General features: G+C 44.6%; 1 protein-coding gene across 10 annotated transcripts in view; it reads right to left on the bottom strand.

Moving 5' to 3' along the window:
- The window catches only part of shank3 (SH3 and multiple ankyrin repeat domains 3), a 541235-nt gene that overhangs the window by 34424 nt on the left and 490038 nt on the right, over positions 1 to 16773 (bottom strand). For 9 of the 10 annotated variants that reach the window (XR_004415240.1, XR_004415241.1, XM_033039988.1 and 6 more), the window contains exons 19-22: positions 12617 to 12640; positions 8468 to 8595; positions 3748 to 3853; positions 516 to 2853 (exon numbers count right to left, since the gene is read on the bottom strand). Coding sequence is in view for 8 of the 10 variants with exons in the window: in XM_033039988.1 (XP_032895879.1) it covers positions 516 to 2853; positions 3748 to 3853; positions 8468 to 8595; positions 12617 to 12640 (2596 nt within the window). In the remaining 2 variants the exon portion in view is untranslated. The remainder of the gene's footprint in view (positions 1 to 515; positions 2854 to 3747; positions 3854 to 8467; positions 8596 to 12616; positions 12641 to 16773) is intronic. The other variant, XM_033039991.1, reaches the window with a different exon arrangement.

The following is a 16773-nucleotide window of genomic DNA, read 5'->3' as shown; positions in this document are numbered from 1 at the left end:
AGTGTATCATTTGCTATTCTCGAGTCTTCTGGCATCGCTCCTGTTTCTCTGGAGAATCGTAAGATCATGGTTTGTATTGCCACAATGGTTTACCCTTACTTCTCCCAGTAACCTAGCATACATTCCATTCAGATCTGAAAAAAAATCAATTTTGAAAGCAAGCCCAGCAAGAACTGTCTACGGCAAGATTCTTTGACACGAGTAAGAGAAATGCAATGAATTAATTTTCAAAATATTAGCCTGAAATCCTCTGAAATTGCCAGTTGGGATAATATGGAAACAGAGGGAAAAATGATTGCAATTATTGTCTATTTTTATTAACCAAATGTTGATGATCTGAATGCATCAAAAATTGGCTTCACATCAGTAAACAACATTCTTTATTAACTGTAGACATACTGGAAAGCAGTTCACTTTTAAAAATATGCTCTGGAGTTGAAACTGAGAAAACTGATGATTTTTTTGTCAGTGAGAAAACACTAGTACTATAATAGGTGTTACTAATAAAGCCTTACCTTGCAGTGACAACAGGAGATCTCTTTCCTACTTCTAGAGAGGCCGCTGTAGGCTCATCCCCGAGTGAATGAGTATCCTTAGACAATTGTTGCAGCCTGGAGCTCAGCTCACTTATTACAGTGGGTTTGCTGCCCTCCACCATCTGAATAGGCCTGGGCTCAATTGGATCCCCCCACAACTTGGATTTTCTCTGTATGAGGTAGCGAGACCGTCCGACGCCGGGGGGTAACGCAGACGGCTGGTGTTGGGCAACAAGCTCACTGTCTGAGGTCTGCTTCAAGAGAGGGTCCCTGAATGTAACTGGCCCTTTGTTGAGTTGGGACTTTAGCTTTGGCTTTGGAGGCACTGGAGGCTTCTCGAGTATGAAGGTCTGTCCATCAGCAAATGATGTGTAGGTATCCAAGGGCTCCCCGCTCTCAGATGACAATGTTGACATACTGGAGACGGTTGAAATCGTGCTTGTGGTTTCCAGGTGATGGTCACTACTGCTTCTTGTATCTATTTCTTCTACACCCGAATCCACACTTGCTTCTGAAGGTGGGGCATCTGTTGGCTTCCCTGAGGGTGAAACGCCAGGAGCTGAAGGTGCTGTAGTTGGGGGTCCACTGGGATGGATGGCAGTTTTCTCAGCCTTGGCTTGGATGAAGATGCCATTTGCGAATTCATCAGGAGGTGGTACAAGTCCAATCTTTGCAAGTTCCTCTCTCGTTTCCTCATCACTTGAGGAGAGAATTGGAGGGAGGGAAACAGCAAATGGTTCCATATCTTCATCAGAGCTTCCTTGAGTTTGTGTTTTCCCAGGTGCTTCAGTAGCTGGAGGCTCAGAAACAGCACAAAGTGGCTGGGAAGCTTGTGGCTCTGAAAGGAATGGTTGAGGCTGTGGTGACAATGGCTTCAAGGCAGTTGTTGAAGTATCTTGAAGTTCTGACTCTTGGCCATTACTTGTTGCATGGACCATCAGTAGGCCTGCCGTTTTCTGTTGTGATGTATCTACAATGTTGATTAGCATACTTTTCTTCTCTTCCACTTTCTTTTCTTCTCTCTCAGCTTTCTCCATTTGTCCCTGCCTTGATTCTGCTTCTTTCCTCAGTGTAGCAGAGGTTCCCCACTGGTGCTTTGCAGTCACTACGGATGTGGGACTATAGCTCGCTTTGTCCTCTGGTGAGAAAGGTGGTGATATGAGTGTTTCAACTTCTGTTTTCTTTGCCTCCTTGATGTGACTCTCCATGTAGACTGGAGTTTTTCTTTCTTGGGCTTTTACAGTTTCATTGCTTCCAGTTGCTCGCTGATGCTGTGTTTCAGCGACTAGTGCCCGCTGCCTTGCGGCCAGCGCAAGTGCCAGTGGTGAGTTAGGATCCAGCGGTTTCCCTGTGAGAGGATGTATAAAAGTCACAGGCGTGTTTGCTGGTGGCCTTGAGGAAGGAATAGGGGAAGGGATTGGTGATCGGGGAGACCTATCGCTGCTACTCAGCAGTCTCTCATCGACTGACCTGGACTGTTGCAGGGCTGGGATGTTGGGTGCTGTTTCGCTTTCAATGGCACCCACAGAAAGGAAGACTGTTGATTTCCTCTTTTCTTCCAACCTTTTTTCTCGGTCCCGTACTGCTCCTGCAATAGCAACAGCAAAGGGACTGGCCAGATCTTGTCCATCGTCCTGTGCTTTACTGATTCCTTCTCTCTGCAGCTGCTCATATTCTTTGCCAGACTGCTGGGCTATCCTTCTGGCTAATAACTCTTTACCAGCCCCAGACGCGCCAACTGCTGATGCTCTCTCTATAGCATCTTCAACCTGGAATTGCTTGACCAGAGGGCTTTTTTTACGAAGTGGTTTTGTTGGTGCAAAAAGTCCCACGTTGAACTGGCCCACATTTGCATATGGGTTATCAACTACCTTTGCCTTTCGTTTGCTTTTATCTTGAGGAGTTGGTGAGGGACTTGGCCATGGGATGTCAGTTGCCTCCACAGGATAGTAGGAAGAATCCTGCAGGATTATCATTGACCTGGCCCTTTTCTGCCTCTCTACCGGAGGCACAGGAGACCGATTTGGTTCATAGACCTCTGCTGTTGTTGTTACCTGCTGGCCTCCATGAATTTTCGCTTCTGTGTTGGGTTTAAAGCTGGAACGCACATTATCGTAACTTCTTCCAGGGGGTGGGGGTGGTGAGAAAGGAGGTGGAGGACCTGTGTCTAAAAGGTAAGGAGAGGGTGGGGGTGGTGGGGCAATCTGCGGAGGTGGGGGTATGCCTAGTCCTTCCCGGAGAGTATCTTGCATCGATGTGCTGCGTAAAAACCTTCCTTCCATTGCTGTAACTGAAAGTTTATCATCCTCAGAGGCTCCTGTAATACACAGTGAAAAAACGTTGTAATTTGCAAGCTATGAATGACTTAAAAATTAATTCAAGTAAATGGTCGTGGATACTGGGTTCTGGTCTTTAAATCATGGATTGATATCCAGTGGGCAGAATAACCCAAGGTTCAAAGGGCCTATTCCCATCCTTTTGTATACGAACAATTGCTCCTTGAAAATCCATGTCTGGACTCTGAATGAGAACAAGACTGAGTTCAGGAGGTGATGACTTTCATAGCTGAACAGGTGGCTGACTTTGCTGTCCATGCTCATATCAAGGCTGGCATTATATTTATTGGAGAATTGCAAAAAATCTGAATTGCAAAAAATTCTTCCACCAAAAAGATGAAAAAAATTGATTAAAAATAAATAAATTCCAAATATCAATGTGAGGATTAACAGATGCGAATAGGACAGAATAAAGAACACAAGAAGAGGTCAAATCAAACCTTGATTCAGAACGGCTTTAAACACGGTTAGAATATTAGTTTTACTTTTCTCTCTTTTTTCCTGACATATACAAGACTAGGCAATGGGTTTGACAATGTGTACATTGTTAGAAATGTATACATTGTTAGAAAGATAGATGGCAATGGATTGGCAGTTCTGCCTCCTTTGCCATGGTAAGACTACATTAGGATCCTTCCATCCAGCTGAGTAGCTAAAGGATCCCTCGTATTACCTTGGCAGCAACAAGATCCCTGTTCCCTCTCTCTTTGCTGTAACAACCCCTCTGGTCTGGATGAGTTAATGCATCATACTCTGGATATTGATTCTTGAGAACTTAATTATCCTGCACCGATGCAACACATGATGGAAAATTGAACCAATGGAGATTAAAGATCAAAAGATCCACAAATTCTGTGTAAGAATAGTTATTTTACCTATAGACTTTGTCCGTGACATTCTTCTAGGCATTGGGAGGTGTGGCTTTTCTGGTACAGATGGTGGGGTTGACTTTGAGGGCATTCCTTGACGCTCAAATAATGACTGAAAGAAAATACAAAAATATTTACAGATGGGCAATGAGTGTTGGAATTAATTGAACATTGAACACATGAACAGGGCAGGAACAGCACCATTCTGTGGTGACATTTTGCCAGAAGCACAACAGCTAAGGATCAAATACCCTTCACCCATTCCTTCTCTCCAGAGATGCTGCCTGTTACGGCTGAGTTACTCCAGCTTTTTGTGTGTCACCCATTCCTTCTCTCCAGAGATGCTGCCTCTCCCACTGAGTTACTCCAGCTTTTTTTGCCTGTGGACTCTTATCCATCGGCGAGACCAAATGCAGACTGGACGATCGTTTCACGGAACACCTTCGCTCAGCCCGCGTGAACCAACCTGATCTCCTGGTTACTGGACACTTTAATTCTCCTTCTCATTCCTACACAGACCTTTCAGTCCTCAGTCTCCTCCATTGTCAGAGTGAGGCTAAACGCAAATTGGAGGAACAGCATCTCATATTTCGCTTGGTATGAATATTGATTTCTCTCACTTTAGGTAGCCCCGGCATTCCCTCTCTCTCCTTCCGAATTTGAGGAAGGACATCCAAATTTGGGGAAGGACATCCAAATTTGGGGAAGGACATCCTTGCTATTGAGGCAATGCAGCCTAGGTTCACGAGGTTAATCTCCGGGATGGCAGAACTGACATATGAGGAAAGATTGGACTGGACAAGCTAGATGCAGGAAAAATGTTCCCAATGATGGGGGAGTCCAGAACCAGGGGCCACAGTCTAAGAATAAAGTGAAGGCCATTTAAAACTGAAATGAGAAAAAAACGTTTTCACCCAGACAGCTGCGAATTTGTGGAATTCTCTGCCACAGAAGGTAGTAGAGGCCATTTTAAAAGAGAGTTAGATACTCTAGGCCAGGGGTCGGCAAACTTGTTCTGCATAGGGGCCGGGTGGCATGTCTGTGAGCGGATGGCGGGCCACATCTACCACGTGTTCACATAGATCCCGCCCCCATCCCGCCTGGATGGCAGGCATCAAATCACATGTTCACATTGATCCCGCCCCTTCGAGGACGCCACCTATGTGGCCCCTAGTTACGGGCGTCATGAACATGGCGTAACTACAGTCCATTGCCTTGGGTCAGTCCTGAAGGCAGTGGCTCAAATACTCACACTCACTTGTCTCCGGCCTATTGACAACCCCGATCCCGACAGTGAAGCCCAGACACAGAAGGTGCGCGGCCGTGCCGGCGGCTTTGCGCAGGATGTGGTACAGACAGAGCTCAGCCCTGCTCGGGCGACTGCCGGCGCAGGCCTCCTTGCGTCACCGGGTGATTCTTCAGTAAGTGCCTACTTTGAAGTTTCTGGAAACCCGATTATGAAACTTAGATTTTTACAAATTTGAATGTTGTTTCACATAGATGAACATCTCTACTATGGGAAAAATATGTTTGGCGCAATCTTTTAGAGAGTTTAATTATTTTTTTCCTTTTCTTTTTCCAGGTTGACCATTGCATTCATTCATATCCGTCACATTTTTATGATGAACACTATAAAATATAACTGATTTAAGAATATAAAATCAAATTTTTGTCGCAGTCTTTCAAATTATAGAGTATCTTCCTCAAATAAACCACCCAAAAAAATCAGAAATATCTAACGCATTGATTTTAAACCTTCGTAACAGTTTACTGCCGGAAAAAGTGGTGATTTTAGCAAGAATGGTAACCGTCACATTACTTTTTACCAACATCCTCTAAAACTATAAGGTAGACAAAAGTGCTGGAGAAACTCAGCGGGTGCGGCAGCATCTATGGAGTGAAGGAAATAGGCAATGTTTCGGGCTGAAACATTAACTTCAGATGAATATGCTGAAGCATATTGTTCATTTATCAATTACAATTTATAATTATGGTCATAGTTGTATTATTTTACACATTATGAGCATAAAATGCTCACATGACGGATATGACGCAGCATGATGGCGATGATCAATCAAGTCATCTCCCTCACACCGAGTCATATCCCACACGTGATGGAGATGACTATAACTATCTTAAGGCTCCAACAGTTCTTAAGGTTGAGAACAGGAAGCAACATAATGAACAGGGATTAGTGTTTCCTTAATACTGGTGTTTCATTCATTTGTATCCATCTTTTCATGTCACAATACAAGGCAGCTATGGGGTTGGGGTTCTGGATCTGGGGCTGGGGCTCTGGATCTAGGGCTGGGGATCTGGGGCTGGGGACCTGGGGCTGGGGGTCTGGATCTGGGGCTGGGGCTCTGGGGCATTGGACCTGGATCTGGGGCTGGGGATCTGGGGCTGGGGACCTGGGGCTGGGGGTCTGGATCTGTGGCTGGGGATCTGGATCTGGGGCTGGGGATCTGGATCTCGGGCTGGGGATCTGGATCTGGGGCTGGGGATCTGGGAGCCGGGGCTGAGGAATTGGGAACTGGGAGCTGGGAGCTGGGGGCTGGGGCTAGCATTGGCGTTAGCATTAGGGTTAGCATTAGGGAAGAAAAGAAAGATAAGCTGGAGATGGAGCTAGATGGAGATTGGGGGTAACGTTACGGAAGTGGCGTGAGGGGAATGGTGGCCCAAGCCTTTAGCCCAGCATGGCCTTGCCAGAAGGCCGTGCCTGGCCATATAGTTTGGACGGACGGCACATGGCAGGAACGCATCTCCAAGTTCAAATCAAAAAAGAAAGATTTTTTTTTCCTATGACTTCAATGCCGTTCGGAGATGGCGGTGATTAAAGGTACTTACCTTGCTATGCAACAAAAAGCAGTTTTCACACGCTTCTCGTGCCGAGAATCAGGAAAAATTCACGGTAGGTAACAATCGAAGTCCGTGATCTTTTGAGGTCGGAAGTTCGTGTCTATTCTATTTATGAATGAATTACCCACACACTCCGTGCTGCACAACATCACTTCTCCATCATCAACAATAAAAAGAGGTGGTGGAGAGGCTTTTCAGAAGACAGAAAAGCCGGAAATCTCCAGGACCGGACAATGTTTCCCCCTCTACTCTCAAGCTCTGTGCCGACAAACTGGCACTGGTCTACACAGACATTTTCAACCAGTCCCTGCAAACCTGTACTGCCCCTGCCTGCTCCACTATTGTCCCTGTACTCAAAAAGGCAAGGATTACTGGCCTTAATTACTACAGGCCTGTCGCACTGACCTCTGTAGTCATGAAGACCCTTGAAAGGCTTGTGCTGGCCAAGCTGAAAAATATCACGAACCCCCTGCTATACCCTCTGCAGTTTGCATTTCGGGCCAATAGATCTGTGGATGACGCAGTCAACCTGGGCTTGCACTTCATCCTCCAGCACCTAGGCCGCCAGGGGGCCTATGCGAGAATTTTTTTTGTTGGTTTTAGCTCTGCATTCAACACCATTGTGCCAGAGCTACTACACTCCAAACTTTCCGAGTTGACTGTGCCTGAATCCCTCTGTCGGTGGATCACCAGCTTCCTGACAGACAGGAAGCAGCATGTGAGGCTGGGAAAGCACATCTCGGACCCGCAAACCCTCAGCATAGGAGCACCGCAAGGCCGTGTACTCTCCCCTCTCCTCTACTCTCTCTACACCAATGACTGCACCTCCACTGACTCCTCTGACAAGCTTCTCAAGTTTGCGGACGACACAACCCTGAGTGGACTGATCCAGGATGGGGAGGAATCTGCCTACAGACAGGAAGTGTCACAGCTGGCGTCCTGGTGCCATCGCTACAACCTTAGCTCAATGCTCTTAAGACAGTGGAATTGATTGTAGACTTTAGGAGAGCTCCCCCTCCCCTCACCCCACTCACCATCAACAACACCACAGTCACATCTGTGGAGTCTTTTAAGTTCCTGGGAACCATCATCTCCAAGGACCTTAAGTGGGGGGCTACCATCAACTCCACATTCAAAAAGGCACAACAGAGGATGTACTTCCTGCGGCAGCTGAGGAAGCACAATCTGCCACAGGCAATGATGGTTCAATTCGATACGGCCATCGTAGAGTCTGTCCTCCATCATGGTCTGGTTTGGCTCAGCCACCAAGCACGACACCCGGAGGCTGCAGCGAATCGTCCGATCAGCTGAGAAGGTTATTGGCTGCAACTTTCCCTCCAATGACAAACTGTACACTGCAAGGGCCAGGAAGCGAGCGGGCAAGATCATCTCTGACCCCTCTAACCCTGGCCACAAACTCTTTGAAGCACTTCCCTCTGGAAGGCGACGCCCTATATTCAAAGCTACCATAGCCAGACTTAAAACAGCTTTTTTCCACGAGTAGTAGCTCTACTCAATAACCAAAAACCTGTAGCCTCCTTTTGCTCTGGTATTTTATTTAATTCACATGTTTAATCAATAATGTTTTATTATTAATGTTTACTGTTTTATGTACCATTCTTAACTGTCACTGTTGTCTTGTCACTTGTGGGCGGAGTACCAAGGCAAATTCCTTGTATGTGAATATTTGGCCAATAACCTTATTCATTCATTCATTCATTCTAGTTATAGCCATATGGGATTGCTCAACAAAGGTGCGTGATGGTAAATGACTCCAATCATTGGGACAAGGAATTTAAACAATGCACTGCCATTCTTTGCAGTGCTCATAACTCAAAATAGTTTGAAACATGCATAATTTTCTCACACTGATTTCTGCTGATGTGATGCGCCTGCTTGTGGGTCGTTGCTTGACTGTTGCAGCTCGAGAGTCTGCCGCCACGTTCTCTGGCCTAACTGAACGATCAGCTGCTGCGAGGATCTCGTCCAATTTTTCTGCAACAAAATTAAAATATTTCATCCGAAAGGGCAAAATGTTATATCTTAATTATTATATATGAAATATAGGATATTGCTCAGGCTGAGTGATTAAAAACACCATAATTGTGCAATTAAAAATGAATGGTAAGTTATTTAAAATTTTATTCATCATATTGAATAAAATGGCAATCTTCCAATATTAATGTACCAACTACTTGGCCGTTAACATTTGAAATTCAATTTAAAACTCACATTGTTCCAATTGCTCTGTGGACTTGTCCTCCCTAGCTATGCTATCTCCAGCTTCAATTCTGGCCTTTTACATATCCCTGATTTCCTTTGGTGACTGAATGTCTAATTATAAAATAAATTGAAGGCACAAGAAACCACAGATGCCGGAATCTTGAGCAAAAATTGCATGCTAAAAGAACTCAATGGAGTTCTATAAAGAGAAGGGATAGATGATGTTTGGGGTTGGGATCCTTCATCAAACTGATAGAGTAGGAGAGGGAGAACTGAAAAAGAGAGGTGGGGATAAGGCAGAATCTGGTGGGTGATAGGTGGATACAGGTGAGCTGACAAATGGATGGTGAAAGTGACTAAGGCTAGAGATGAAAAGGAGACAAAAGAATGTGAGATAAGGAAAGCAGACTAGTGTAATGTAAAGCCAGCGGGAGAGATAAAGGGGGGGGGGGGGACAGAGGTGAGGCAATAGAGGGGAGATAACAAGTAAATATGGGGATGGAAGATGAGCATTTGGAGAAGGAGTAAGGAGTAAGGAGCAGAGTGATCAGGGTGATTGAGAGAAAAATCTGTGAGCACTGGGGTACAGATGGGGCCAGAGGAAAGAGAGGGGGGAGTATTGTAACGTGGAACTGAATGGCTTGTTAAATTACAGTGTTTCAATAGAGAACACTGAAAAACTAAAAAAATGACAGACTACATTACAACATATCATCAGGTTTAGTTTCTTTAGGGCAATAAATTAAAAGGTTAATATGGGGGAGATTATAATGTTTAGTTTACCTGATTTTCTCAGGGAGCAGTTTACGATGTAGATGGTACATACTTGAGGGTCGAGACTTGCAGCATAAAGTTGTTTGATGGAGTAGTGTTATATGTATTTGAAATAAAATGCTTTTATCAGCCTCATCAGGCACAATCGATGTAATATATTGAAAAATTCAAAATTCAGTGCAAAATTTGTCTCCAGTATGATATTGAATCTGATAAATGACATTCCTTGTTCACACAAGAACAAGTTTTGTTAACCCTGTTATCCCTGAACTATGCTCTTAATGCCAGCAAGCAACCTGTATACTTAGCTAGGCTGCTCTATAACATTGCACTGCAGTACTTACTCTGCACATTGCTGAAGTCTGACCCCTTCCTGACCCCTTTTCAATTACTTTCTTGGACTTCAGGCTGACTTCCAAAAAGGATTTCCATACACCTTACTCCTCCTTACTGGATATTATGGTGATTGACCACAGGCAACAGACATCACAGGTGACCATGTCAGAGAATGCAGAGAATGGTTCATCATCCAAGATCATATACACTCAAAGTTACATGTTCATAGCTAGCAGCCTCTGGGAGCAACTTCTGCACAGACTGAACTTACCTCCCAAATATAGGCTCCCACACGTGCCTGATTGCATTGCCCATGAAGACTATGGTTACCATCATGTCTCAGGCTGTTGCCACTGATCTTTACAATAGTCTGTCGTTTGCTGTTCTATATTTGGGACGTCACCCAAGCTCCTTATTCATGGAGAGAAGACTTGATTTTAGGGCAAGCTAATTCACAGGCTTTACCTCTACGTACATATTCCCATCTTGCAGACATGTGAGTTATGAAGTCTGTCATTGAGTTGTGATATCTTAGATCATATATAGATTACCAGGTACGATATTGGTAGTTTAAAATGCATTAAGGTGGATACATCCCCAGGGATGAGTCCCCAAGTGCACCATTGTGTCTTGTGGGAAGCCAAGGAAGAAATTGTGGAGGTCCTTATAGAGGTATATCCATCATTTTTAGCCACAGATGAAGCTCGGCAAGACTGGAGGGTGGGGAATTGTTTACCATTATTTAAGTAGGGCAGCAAGAAAAAGTCGAGGAACTGGTGGGATAGTTGTTGAAGATGATTCTGAGGGACAGATCCATCAGCATTAGTTTAGTTTAGAGATACTGCGTGGAAACATGCCCTTCGGCCCACCGGGTCCAAACCGACCAGCGATCCCCGAACATTAACACCATCCTACACGCACTAGGGACTATTTTACATTTATACTGAGCCAATTAACCTACAAACCTGTACTTCTTTGGAGTGTGTGAGAAAACAGAAGATCATGGGGAGAACGTACAAACTCCATAGAGACAAGCTTCCATAGTCAGGATCGAACCCGGGTCTCTGGTGTTTTAAGGCAGTAGCTCTACCACTACACCACCATGCCACCCTAATTTGGATAGATAAGGACTGCTTTGGGATAATCAGCATAGGTTTCTGCATTAAAAATCATGTCTCACAAAATTGACACAGTATTTTGAAGAGGTCACCAAGAGGATTGATGAAGGCATGGCCGTGGATGCTTTCTACCTGGATTTTAATAAGGCTTTTGTCAATTTCCCGCATGGTAGGCTGCTTTGGAAAGTTAGATCATATAGAATCCAAGGTGAGCCAGCCATATGGATTCAAAATTGGCTTGAAGGAAGGAGTTTAAGGGTGGTTGTGGAAGGTTGACACAAAATGCTGGAGTAACATAGCGGGTCAGGCAACATCTCTGGAGAAAAGGAATAGTGACGTTTCGGGTCGAGACCTTTCATCAGACCTGATTCTGCTGAAGGGTCTCGACCCGAAGCGTCATCTATTCCCTTTCTCCAGAGATGCTGCCTGACCCGCTGAGTTACTCCAACATTTTGTGTCTATCTTCGGTGTAAACTAACATCTGCAGTTCCTTCTTTCAAAGTTGTGGAGGGTTGTTTTTTTTTTGATTGGAGGCCTGTGACCAATGGAGTGCCGCATGGGACAGTGCTGGGTCCATGTTATTTATTATCTATGTTAACAATTTAGTAGTCAATGTTGTTATGTACAGCAGCTTTTCGCCAGAAGATGGCTTCTGACCTTTGTCAGGTTCTTGTCATGAACCTTTATTATCAGAGGGCAGTGTTATACAATATCTTGCAAATGTTGCAAGAACTATCCTCTCACTATGAGTTGAAGAACTATCCTCTCATGTGCCCCAGTGAAAGGGTAGATAATGGCTTAGAGCTTGGCTTCTGAGCATGCAGACATAGAAGCGTTCTCAGGGCATTGTTTGGGTAAGCTTAGTTCAGGAGTGTGTTACTATTAGCTGAATAAGATTAGCCTAACTTCTGTGGGAAATTTGTTGCAGGTGAGATGAAACATTGAAGCATGAAATTTTGCGAAAGTGTTGGGGAAATGATGCAGCCTTGGGTGCCACCACTCTTCTTTGAGAAGGGTTTTGTTGTAGACCTATTGGTTAATATCACACTGATGCGGAGCAAGCATAAGATGGAGACAATTTTTTGTGGGCCATTTAATCTGAGAAGAGGTTTCCACAGACTTTCTCAATTGATGGAGTAAAAGGTTTTGGTAACGTTGATCATGGTGATGCATGGTGTCCTGGTGCTGCTTTTTGGAGTTATCACATGAGTCTACTTAAGGGTCTACTTAACAATTTAATCTCCTTCTAACTCACCTCCCCTCTCCCCCATCTGCCCATGTACATTCTACCCTGTCCTGGATTCTAGCCATCAATTAAAATTCTTAAGAATAGCTGATTACATCTTGAACATCACTGTAAAACATGTTTATAATTTTAATTAAAAATACTTCACTGGTAATTTTTTCTTCCCTCTCCACATTCATATGGTTGTGGCGAGGTGATTATTGTTCTCTTAAAACTGCAAATTTACCATTCATTGAAGCATGGTGGCTTAAGACAGTATCGACACAAACAATCCATGAGAAATAAAATGGCATTGTCAGGTTTTAAGAGAACGACTTACCTGTTTTCCTTCTGCGTACAGAGGCTTGGAAAGAAAAGAATTGACGTGTTAGGCTGGAATGGAGAAATGAATGACAACAAATACAAGTCTGAATTCTGAGGAAGTCTGAATTCTGAGGAAAGGGTTAGTATTCCATTCCAGAACACAGAACTTTGGGTTAAAGAGACAAAGAGGCTGGACAGAAAACTGTGTTAATAGGGCTAGAAACAACAGGAGATCTTGGAATGTGGTGCCAACTGCCTCATGGTGCATCATGTCATATTGGTGAAGTAAAACACCAAAGAATTTATTGGTGTACCTCAGAGACAAAATCTGGTTCAAAACTATTAACTTCACAGAATTTGAATCTGATGTGTGTCATGTTTCATGGAATAGGAAATGACAGGAGATGAATTAAAAAAAAAAAAGATCCTCTTTAGGATAAAGTCAGTGACAGACTGCATAATATACATGTGTTTGATCTTAGTTTTAAAAAAAGACATGTAATCATATCTGCACTTCAACCCATAAGGTGCTGGCCAAATACATTGGAGAATAATATAAACAAAGCAAAACTTTCTTTCATCTAACTCTCTTAATAAGTTTGCTGCAACATTTGCTTCGACTTGGTTGAGTTAAACTTGCAATCATCTCACCACAACTTTCTTGTAGTCCATAACAACAGAAGACATAGGAGCAGAATTAGTCCATTCAGCCCATCCGCAAAAAATTCCAATAGATTTGTCGGGCAAGATTTCCCCTGAACAAAACCATGCTGACTTCGGCCTATTTTTTTTAATCAGATACTTACAAGTATCCCAAAATCTCATTTTTAATAATGTACTCTGAAATTTCACCAACCACAGAAATCAGACTAACTGGTTTATAATTTATTTATCTTGCCTCGCTTCCTTCTTAAACAGTGGGGTTACATTTGGAATTTTCCTGTCCTCAAGAACCTTTCCTGACTCTAGTGATTCTTGAACTATCGTTACTAATACCTCCATCTTCTCTTCAGCTACTTCTTTCCGAACCCTGGTGTATAGTTCATCTGGTCCAAGTGACTTTTCCATCTTCGGACCTTTCAGCTTCCCAAGCACTTTCTCCTCATTAATAATGACTGCACTCACTTCTGCCCCCTGACTCTTGTGATTTTTTGGCACATTGCTGGTGTCTTCCACTGTGAAGATTGACGCAAAAAACTTGTACAGTTTGCCTGCCATTTCTTTCTTCCCCATTACTACTTCTCCAGCATCATTTTCCAGCAGTCCAATGTCCACTCTTGCCTCTCTTTTACTTTTTATATATCCGAAATACTTTTGGCATCCTCGATTATATTATTGGCTGGCCTAACTTCGTATTTCATCTTTTCTCGCCTTATTGCCTTTTTTTGTTGACTTCCCACTTCCCACTAATCTTTGCCATGTTATATGCCTTCTTTTTTGCTTTTATGCTATCTTTGACTACCATTGTAGTCATGGTGGCCTCATTCTCCACTTTCTTTCCTCCTCTGACAATGGCACTTAACTTGCTGGCAGTAAGGGGGTAGCAAGCTTTTTATGTACATGGATTCATTACAGGGATGTAATCCTGAGGCTTTATAAGGCCTCAGTGGTTAGACCGAATTTGGAGTTTTGTGAGGAGTTTTGGGCCCCATATGGGAGAAGGATGTGCTGGCATAGGAGAGGGTCCAAAGGAGTTTACGAGAATGATCCCAGGAATGTTTGGGTTAACATATGATGAGCGTTTAACGACACAGGGCCTGTATTCGCTGGAGTTTAGAGGGATGAGGGGGGACTTCATTGAAACTTACCGAATAGTGAAAGGCCTGGATAGAGTGGATGTGGAGGATGTTTCCACTAGTTGGAGAGTCAAGGGCCAGTGGTCATAGCCTCAGAATAAAAGGATGGACCTTTAGGAAGGAGATGAGGAGACATTTATTTAGTCAGAGGGTGATGAATCTGTAGAATTAATTGCCACAGAAGACCGTGGAGGCCAAATCAATGGATATTTTTTAAGGTGGAGATTGACAGATTCTTGATTAGTACAGGTGTCAGGGCTGATGGAGAGAAGGCAAAAGAATGGGGTTGAGAGGGAAAAATTAGATCAGCCATGATTGAATGGCGGAGTAGATGATGGGCTGAATGGCCTAATGCAGCTCTCATAACATAAATTAAACACTGAAGTCTTGAACGTAGACAATTGTTCTCCGTTCTTTCTTCAACTGCACTGTAATGATAGACTAGCATGAAGTTCAGAAACAGAATATAAAGCTGCTGTGACTCTTTAGCATTTACACTGGAGTGAACACTCAAATAACCTGCACCAGGTTGTATAAGGAACTGGGAGGTCGCCTCTATTGATTTCAAAGCTTCAGAGACAGGCCTGGTCTGGGGCGAATCTGACAGTGAATAGGGGAAACGCTATTAGTTGATCGGATGTGGCTATTCAGTCAACAGACTGACACTGGGCTCTCTTGGGGTGGAGAGAGATAGGACAAATTAGGTCAACAGGCAATCAGGTCTGATGCAAGGGCAGGGTAAAATGTTGGGGTGGAAGATTGCAACCTTCACGTGGTCCGCCCTGTTTCGACTAATGCAATCAACTCGACGTGCACAAATGGAAGATCAAATAGAACAAATTGTCCAACAACTTTAGGCTGTGCACGTCACACAAAAGAAGAAGAAGTAGGGTAAAATGTTAAATAGGTGATTAAGTCAGATTTTGGCAGGGCAGTTTAGCGTTCCTGAAGATAATTGTGAGGTGGGGTGTCCCATGAAGGAACATTAAAAAAAAATTGAAATAATTAATGTCTCTGACACCCTGACAGCCACCCTTTAAATAATGCCAAATCATAATAACCATAATCATACTTTATTAGCCAAGTATGTTTTGTAACATGAGGAATTGCAGAAAGCTGTGTTTAGTACAATGGTTGAGATCTCCTTCTGAGTGTAAGGCCACAATTGATCATCATAAAATACAATGTATAATACAGAATCAGAGGCCTTTCGGCCTACTCCTGCACCCATTGTAGGTGTCCCATGAAGAAACGTTTCTTCATGGGACACCTCACCTCACGATTATTTTCAGGAACGCTAAGATGCCCTGCCAGAATCTGACTTAATCACTGCAGATTATCAGTAACTTGCATGCATAAATCGTATCATACTCTTGGAGGATCCTGTAAAGAAGTGTTATCGACACACTGTAACTTTACTTCATTTTATTCATACTGTATTTTTACAGAGAGCACTAGCTGTACGTGGTCTGTCACGCAAACGAGAGAGCGATATGTGGGTGGGGAGGTTGTAATTATACTTGTGATATGGGGAGTGGTTAGTAGTGATGAGGTAACTATATTAAAGGCACATGCATATCTCATCTACATCCTTCCCCTTGGAAATGAAAGGCAAACAAAGTAGTGACAGGACGACCACGTCTCATGCGCTAGAAACGGTTAAGCAAAGTCGCCATAGCGGACAGGCGGCTTGACAACATGTCCAGACCGGGTTCGCATCTCGCCATCTTCCCTCCCTGCAGGAAGATGTGGAACAGGTGCAGACGGCCGAACTGGAACAGGGGAGCTGGGAGGGGACGGAGAAGACAAGGGCAGAAAGGCAGGAGGGGATGCGGGGTCAGCAGCGGGCAGCGCGCGGGCAGGCGAGGGAGGACGAGCCAGAGGAGGATTGGACTGATAGAGCTGAGAGGGTAAAGACCGTGGCATGCGAGGAGCGGCGGGCAGAGCATCGCCCGGAGGCCGAAATTGCAGTGGGGGAGCAAAAGGATCCGCGGGCGGCGGTCGTGGCTCGTTGACGAGCCGCAGGTGTTGGCGGGACCGGCGGTAGACGGTTCCTGCATGGTCGACGAGATAGGATCTAGGCGACCCAGCAGAGGCGACGACGGTAGCGAGCCTGGAGTGACCGGAGGGGGTCTGCATGCGGACGACCTGACCGGGGAAATGGCGCGGCAGGGGGCGGCAGGACTTGTCATGGGAGCGCTTCTGAACATCGCGCTTAAGGGCAATGCGCTCCTGAACAGCAGCGGGCTTGAGGACAGAGGGGATGAGTGAGCGCTGGGCCACCGGGATCGGGGGTCTGGTAGTGCGAGACATGAGCCGCTGAGCAGGGGAGCCCATTGCAGGGTCACGGGATATGTTGCGAAGGTTAAGGAGGGCT

Source organism: Amblyraja radiata, chromosome 21, assembly GCF_010909765.2.
Source record: "Amblyraja radiata isolate CabotCenter1 chromosome 21, sAmbRad1.1.pri, whole genome shotgun sequence".
In the NCBI taxonomy this organism is placed as follows: Eukaryota; Metazoa; Chordata; class Chondrichthyes; order Rajiformes; family Rajidae; genus Amblyraja; species Amblyraja radiata.
This window is presented reverse-complemented; position numbering and strand designations above follow the sequence as displayed.